The sequence below is a fragment of the Erigeron canadensis genome, chromosome 7 (genome assembly GCF_010389155.1).
Source record: "Erigeron canadensis isolate Cc75 chromosome 7, C_canadensis_v1, whole genome shotgun sequence".
NCBI lineage: Eukaryota > Viridiplantae > Streptophyta > Magnoliopsida > Asterales > Asteraceae > Erigeron > Erigeron canadensis.
The window spans coordinates 21,545,636-21,554,301 of NC_057767.1; the positions used below are offsets into that span (position 1 = coordinate 21,545,636).

Genomic DNA, 8,666 nt, shown 5'->3' on the forward strand with positions numbered 1-8,666 from the left:
GTGGAAAAAATCACTATTTTGGAACTTTGTAACCAAAGCGTAAAATTAAAAAGTTTTGTGATAAGATTTAAAAAGTCATAAAACTTGTGTTAAAAGTTAGGTTTAGTGCACCATAATGTAACTAGCTATATTTGAAAAGTTATAGTGTACACAAACTTAAGTAAACCTTTACTTAATGCACAAACTTAGTAAAAATGTTCAAATCATGTAACATGGTCAACATAGTAGCCCATATGAGCTGCCACATCATGACTTGCAAAGTATTTTTTTAAAACATACCACGTGTAAAGTTTTGATTGGTCGGTCACAAAAAGTTGCATAAATTGAAAATTTTTTAATAAGTTTCGTGCATACAATGAAGGTTTACTTGAGTTCGTGCACACATTTAATTTTTCAGACATAGTTAGTTAAATTCCGGTGCACTTAACCCTAAAAATTAAAAAGTTATAAAATTTAAAAAATCAAATATTAAGATTAAGGCTGTTGTAAGTCGTATATTACTTTATCTAATACTAATACTAGTCCATTTTTAATGATTTTATTTCTAGATTAGAAAGTATGATTGGTTATATGTAGAGCTGAATAATGCATTTAAGGTGTATGATAAATTTATGTACAGATGACTTTCTATAAATACATGTATATATTATATCATATATTTGATATTTAATCCAATCAAATATTTTCCCTATTTCTCTCCTCATTCCAGTTTTCATATAGTCAAAGAAGCACTGCCAAGAAACCTAACCAATCCACTCTATATATATTGTATGTCGATTTAATTACTAATGACTCATGTGTGTAAAAGTATATGACAGACTTTCTACATAAAATGTCCTTACAAAACTTTTTCTTATTTTTAATTTCGTTCATCACTTTGATGATTCTTATTATACAGATAATATTTCCACTTGATCCAAAGAAGAAGAAACTAAACTTACCGCCCTCTCCAAGAAAGCTTCCAATCATAGGAAACTTGCACCAACTAAGCTCAAACCCACATCGTTCTCTTCACGCAATATCTCAAAAACATGGTCCAATTATGCTTCTTCACTTAGGGAGTGTACCCACTCTTGTGGCCTCTTCTGCTGAAGCAGCTCAAGAGATATTAAAAACTCAAGATTTGTCATTTTGTAGTCGACCTAAATTCACTATTCCTAGTATAATAACGTACGGGTGTAAGGACATAGCATTGTCTCCTTATGGTGAACATTGGAGGCAACTAAAGAGTATTGCAGTAGTACATCTTCTAAGTAATTCAAGAGTTAAGTCATTTCAAAAAGTTAGAGTAAAAGAAATAAGTCGAACAATTGACATACTTGAAAAAAGTTGTGGCTCGTTAGTTGATTTAAGTGCATTGCTTTTTTCACTTTCGAATAATATCATTTGTACCGTGGCCATCGGGGGGACGTATGATGGGTCGAAGCTCGTCAATTTATTGAATGAGTTCTTAGATTTGTTGATTGTGTTTAGTGTTGGTAGTTTAGTACCATGGCTAGGATGGATAGATCGAGTTAGTGGTGTAGTTGGAAGGGCGGAAAAAAATGCCAAAGAGTTTGATGAGTTTCTTGAAGGGCTTATTGAAGATCATGTGAACAAGAAAAGAAGTGGTGGTCACCAAAGTGACGATCAGGAGGAAAGTTTCATTGGTATCTTATTAGATGTCCAAAAGGATAACACGATAAACTTCAAAATTCAGAGAGATAGCATTAAAGCACTCATCTTGGTATGATTTCTCTAGTTCATCTTTAAGATAGTTAATTATTAAACCTAATGTTTGAGATAGAGATGACGATAGAGTTTAGCTACTCAAATAGGCATACTCCTTACATACCAAACAATCATGTGGGTTGACCATCAGCTAGGGAGGAGTTTTATGTAAAACATGTGGTCTTATTTAAATTCAAGTTTTGGGAAAAGAGTTTTCTTGTTCATCGAATATGCACGTAAGTCCAGTTAAAACAACATATGCTAGATCCAGTTAAAATAACATATGCTAGATCCAGTTAAAACAACATGCTAAATCTTCCAACAAGTAATTTACATATAGCTTAAAACTTAGAATTATTATAAATTCCTAGCAATGGTCCTATTTGTTTTCTTATGTTCATTACTAATTTTAATTTACATTTAAACATACTCTATATGTAAGTTAATTTAATCATATGTCATGTAATTCATAATTTATAATTTCAATTTTTTTATAAAAATTTGGCCATGAACTTATATATATAGATCAAATGAGAAGATATCTTAAGAAAAGAAGGGAGATAATGTTTATTTTTTATTTTTTTTAGCTTTTTTTTTTAAACTCTTTTTATTTTTTTCACTTTTTTCATTCTCTCTATAATTAATTAATTCCATATTAAAAATTTTAAAGATATTTTTTTTTCAAAGATGTAGCCCGTAAGCTATATGCGAAACCTCTCGATCTATGGCGGAGCCATGATGGCTAAGGGCGAAGCCCGTTAGGTAGATCACACCATCACCCCCTATGACCTATCACCCTCTATGACATATCACACCCATCAGCTACCCTTTATTAATATCCTTAAGGGCGAAGCCTGTACCGTACTCTTACACATATAACTTACTAACTCGGGTTGGAAAAAAAAATTTAATAAAAATTTAATTATTTTAAATTTTATTTATGGATTGAGCTAATTAAAATAGGAATAAAGATGGTGAAAAAATGAAAAAAAAATCAAAGAAACAAGCTAAAAAACTTTTTAAAAATGGATTTTCTCTCCCTTTTTCTCCTTAAGAAACTTCTCTCTAGATCTCTACCCTATATATATATATAGCGAATTCCATAGAATTGGACCGGCCGCCTAGAATCAAAAGGCACATCTGTTTTGGGTGCAGAGAGTCCCATGCCTTTCTTGGTCGGACCAAGCCAACTGGCGATTTCCGACAAGTCTTTCCTCTCTCTATATATATATACATGGGAAAAGTAAGTATGGGGTTATTCCCCATCTAAGCTTAGATAGAGAACCCCTCACATACAAATATTTTATTATTTGTTTGAATTTAAAACAAATACATGGTCCACCATGATTTTCATGATTATAAAAACCAAATGTGAGGGGTTCCCCATCCTTCTTTCTATAGGGGTTGACTATTGTAAAACTAAATATAAAAATAAAACAAATAAGTAATTAAGATGTTATTTTGGATGATAATAAAACTAATGTAAAAAGATATATAAAGCATAAATATATATATATATATATATTGATGCATCGAGATTTTAATGTCTAATGACTTCTAATTATAATAAAAAATGATTATTTAATTTCTTTTATGTTAAACGTTTATTTTACTTAAATTCCAACTATAAAAAACGAATTTAAGATTATGATAAAAAGTAGGAAAAAATACTAAATATTTAGGCTATTTGTTTGCACATGTACGCTACTAGTATATATATATATATATATATTATTTTTGTACTTCAGGTGATAATTATTAAAGACTTATAACAACACCAAATCTTTATGATAAATATTATGATTATGATATCAGTTGTATATCATGTAGGACATGTTTGCTGGTGGTACCGATACTACATCAACAACCGTAGAGATGGCAATCAGTGAGCTAGTAAGACATCCGTTAATAATGAAGAAATTACAACAAGAAGTAACAGAAGTAGCAAAAGGAAGATCTATGATCATTGATGTGGATTTGGAGAAAATGCCATACCTTACCGCAGTCGTAAAAGAGACCTTGCGCTTACATCCACCTGCCCCACTTCTTACGCCTCGAATGTCAACACAAGATGTAAAACTATTGGGTTATGACATTCCAGAAGGCACACAAGTGCTAGTCAATGCTTGGGCAATTGGAAGAGATCCTGCCTTGTGGGAAGATCCAAATGAGTTTAGGCCAGAGAGGTTCTTAAATAATTTGATTAGGTATAAAGGCCAACAATTTAACTGGCTTCCATTTGGTGCTGGTCGAAGAGAATGTCCTGGGATCCAATTTGGAGTAGTTGTCACTGAGCTTGTATTAGCGAATATTATTTCCAGGTTTGATTTGGCATTGCCAAATGGGTTCAAAGATGAGGATTTGGACATGAATGAGACATGTGGTATAGTGGTTCGTAGAACATCCCCTTTAATGGTTATACCAAGTGCTCGGTTTTAGTTGTTGCCATGTGTAACCATACAAGATTAGGAGCATTTGATGTTATCATAGATCCAATAATTATATGTGTGCTTGGTTTTCTTAATGATATACGTATGTTTTATTAAATAAAAGGATGTGGGTTATTGTTTTTTTAAAACATTAAATTTAAGCTCAGTGGAAATTTTTAGATATGCTATAAGCCCTACCGTTAGAATGGTTAATTTCAGAAAACTCTAATTCCATTCGATTTCGAACACCAGATCACGAAGCTTTAAATTACCACACAGTACAAGTAATTAATTTTCTTTCAAGATTTACATATTAATATACGAGCATGGTATCCATGCAATGCGGCGACGGTAGCGAGGAATGTGGTTTAGTGGTGTCGGTGATGGTGATATTGGTGGTGGTGGCGGTGTGAAATGGTGTACGTTGATGTAATTGTGATAGTGAAAAAATTTTAGAAGTTAAGGGCTTAAAGTGTTAATTATTAAAATTAATGTTTAGAGTATAAATTAATTCATTAAGGGCAAATTTGATATTTTATAAAAACTTTTTTCATAGTGGGTGTTTATTAAGGGTAGTTTAGTAATTTCATATGTAACTATTTTTAGGGACAAGTGCCTGAAAATGTAACTAAGTATGGTCAAATGTATATTGTAAGAACCAACTATCAGTTTTGAATATTGTATGTAAGTGACTTGGTAAAAGAGTCTAAAACATTAAAAAGTGGCATGTTCCATCATTAGCCGGTAAATATTTAAGTGAATGGAAATGTAACTAAGTATGGCCAAATATTTATTGTAGGAATCAACTATCAGTTTTGGATATTGTATGGAAGTAACTTGGTACAAGTCACTTTTTAATGATGGAACAAGTCACTTTTTAATGTTTTAGACTCTTTTACCAAGTTACTTCCATACAATATCCAAAACTGATAGTTGGTTCCTACAATAGACATTTGGTCATACTTAGTTACATTTTAGGACACATATCTATTTTTAAAAATGGGGGTGTGATAATTTTTATAAAGGAGTAAGATTATATTGTTAGTTGGATTAGAGGAGAATTTCTTAGTCAAATTGGATTAGTGAAATTCTTAGAAATTCTTCCTCCTAAATTCTGCTCTAATCCAATTTAACTAAGAAATACTATAAGGGTTTTGATTTTGTGTGGTGTGGGTCAAAATTCATAAGAAGAAGAAGGGAAGATTGGAATTTTAATTTGCTTTTATTGTTTTCTTCTTGAGGTAATTGATTTGAGAAATTAGGATTCTTATTATTGAATTTGGATATTTTGCTATTTGGGGATTTTTAGAAAAGAACCCTAATGAAACTAAAAGGGAGAAATTAGAGGTAAATGCAAATGAGTTTTATAATGAAACCTCATAGTGATAAACCTTATGTTTTTGGGTGTTGGGCTAGAATTATGTTATGAAAATCAGTATGAAATTGTGTTGAATTGTTTTGTGAAGCCAAACACTAAATGAATGAGTTCATGATAAATTTAGTTTGGTAATGAAAGAAGAATTTGGATAATGAAACTCATAGATATGTATTGTATATGAATAGGTGATGGTGAAGACCACCTAAGTGTGCCTAATAGTCATGTATAGCCTAATAGCCAAATTAAGGTGAGTGTATATGCATATGATCATGTTTTTGTTATTAGAAGTCATAGGTGGGTGAATTCCTATAACCCATATGTTTGTTGAATATAAATACTAGTAGGTGGGTAAATTCCTACTAGACAAATTGTGTTGATTTAACGAATGAAAGCTAGTAGGTGGGTAAATTTCTACTAGCATAATTGATGTTTGATTATAAAAGCTAGTAGGTGGGTCAATTCCTACTAGCATAATGTGAATTTGATTAGGTGAGCTAGTAGGTGGGTAAATTCTTACTAGCCAAATTGAATGATAAAGACTAGTAGGTGGGTAAAGTCCTACTAGCATAATCCATGGCCATGTTGAAAATGATTTATAATGATTTTTGTGTTAATGATTGATATGAATGAATTGGCTATCAAAAGATAGGCTATAATGATGTTTGATGTTTTGGCAACTTGATTTTGATCATATGTATATGCATTCACTAACCTTTAAGTTTTAATTGTTTACCCTTTTATAGGAATCGATAATAGCGGTGACAAAGAATTGAGCAAGTGATAGATCTTTGAGTAAAGCTTTTGGTAATTGGTTTTAGCGTTGAAGTGAAGCTTGTGCACTTTGAAGGTAGTTGGTCATTTGGTGACAATGACACTTTGGTAGAAACTTAGAATTCTCACCTTCCTCATGGCTTTTGGTAGTATCGATATGTTTTGGTTCATTTTGGTAAAACAAGTATATTATTATCTTTTGAAAGTCATGAGTTTATTTTAATGAAGTATGCAACTAAAACGGGTTAAATCGCCCATTTTACCACTTTTGTTAACTACGGGCGAATGACCCGTTTGGTCCTTTTAATGTATATTTCAATGGTAAAGGTTTTGGATCTATCTATTATGTTGCAATATATGATTTTACTCATTTTGGTGTTTTGGTTTAAAGAATTTGAAGCATGGAATGTGAAATATGGATTTTTGGTTAAAATGGAAAAGTGCAGGTCTTACCATAAAATTACGGCCTACGGCCCTGGCCATAATTTTACGGACCATTGATTTAGATGGGACCGTAAATTTACGGACCTGGGCCATAAAAATTTACGGCCTTTGTAATTTTGAGTTGTTTTCAAACAGTGAAGAAAAAATCCAAGAGGAGATTACAGTGCAAATTTTACAGCTAGTTGTAACTAAGCCATAAATTTACAGTCCTGGACCATAAATTTACGGCCAGAACAAAAAAAAATCGTATTTTTCTTAAATTGAGTCGAGTTGTTTCAGCGTGTTCCTGTTTCAACCCCATAAGCCCATTAGGATTTCGCCTGTTTGAGAATTCTTAAGCAAACTTTGGCTTATTCCAAAGAAACTCTCAAATAGTTTTCTTCTAAACAAGTAAACTTTTACTTATTCCCAAGAACTCTCAAATGACACTTAAGAATTTATTAGTCCATGTTTCAACTGTTGTTAATATGCAGAAACAACATTCACTCAGACAATGTTTCTACTGTTTTAAATACGTAGAAACAACATTGTTCATATTACCTATTGGAAGTATTAACTAAGTTAATGTTTCTCCTTCTGTTAAACGCATAAACAACATTAACTTAACTTCCGTTTGAAAGTACATTAAGTTAATACTTCTACTGCTGTTAAACGCAGAAACAATATTAACTTAATTATTCTTTACATGTAATGTCTACATTCATGTTAAGCACCTGCAAAACATAAATAACAAAACAAACATATAAACATAAAAGGATCCCAATATGATCAACAATATATGTCAAGGTAATATTATTGACAAACGATAATTACAAAATAAATTACAAGACTTGAATATATATAAATATACATTACACATCTAAAATGCTCTTATCACCGAGAAACATGCGCCAACAATTTAAGCACCAAATTTGCAACTTTTTATATCCAAAAATATGTAAACGTAGGAAAAATATATATATATATATATATATATATATATATATATATATATATATATATATTAACGGCATTCTATCATACTCAGCTCCTACTCATAACTTACACGTACGTATGTTTGAAAACCAGGACTTTCGATAAAACCCCTTATTAATTCACCCCATAAATGTGAAATGTGAGACCTGAACTCAAATAAATCCTCCCAAAGTCAAGCACCTTACCAGTGAGCCACCAACCTCATTGCACTGCCAACCACTACAAAAGTGGGTACACTTTCCACTCGAAATACATTAAAAAATCAAGATTACGGAACTCACCAAATAGTTGTCAAACACAAAAAACTATTGAACCGGTCTGACGAATCATGAAGCCTGTAGTCTTTAATATGTCAGTAATAAAAGTTATATACTAATCGATGAGCTACCATGACCTTGCCTAATATTTATGTCTTAATTAACAAATGCCGATGGATAATCTCATATATTCAAAAGTCATTTTATTAGTTGCTTTAGGGTGTCTTTGGAAGCAATTTTTTAGTAAACGTTACGTGATCTCCTACATAAATAATTCCTATTGCAAATATTAAAACTCCATTGGCATGACACCTTTGTCTCACGTGTTCATAATTTTGCAAATGTAGCTAGGATCCCACGCCAGCTAACTATATATATAACAACCTTTAGTTTTATCAAATTTTATTTAAGCTACGTATATAATAATCGTTACATGATACTAATTAAATCTTACATATAGAACCTATATTGTTTCAACTTCATTTGACTGACCCCCAACTTGTGCGTGAGGAAAATTTATTTCATGCGAGGCTTTAATTTACCATAACATGACTTAATTAATTAATTATTGGTCTCTACATACTCATCACACAATGGACAAATTAAGAAACGAAGGAATATATATATATATATATATATCCAAATGAGCCTATATTTGTTTGAAGGATTCCCATTAGGCCATTATTATATATATTAATTGTT

At 31.4% G+C, this 8,666-nt stretch overlaps 1 protein-coding gene across 1 annotated transcript; it reads left to right on the plus strand.

Annotated features, from left to right (window-relative positions):
* The first annotated feature begins 810 nt into the window (after positions 1-810).
* On the plus strand, positions 811-4,265 carry LOC122607681 (cytochrome P450 Tp4149-like). Its single transcript, XM_043780701.1, has 2 exons — positions 811-1,726; positions 3,541-4,265. Exons 1-2 carry the CDS (start codon positions 812-814, stop codon positions 4,147-4,149), a joined length of 1,524 nt encoding a protein of 507 aa, XP_043636636.1. The 5' UTR covers position 811; the 3' UTR covers positions 4,150-4,265.
* The last annotated feature ends 4,401 nt before the right edge of the window (positions 4,266-8,666 follow it).

Bases quoted from the DNA above. Each gene is read 5' to 3' on its own strand.
- LOC122607681 (XM_043780701.1), top strand. From the start codon at position 812: ATGACAGACTTTCTACATAAAATGTCCTTACAAAACTTTTTCTTATTT. The intron at 1,727-3,540 runs GTATGATTTCTC...TATATCATGTAG, and splicing joins GCATTAAAGCACTCATCTTG to GACATGTTTGCTGGTGGTAC.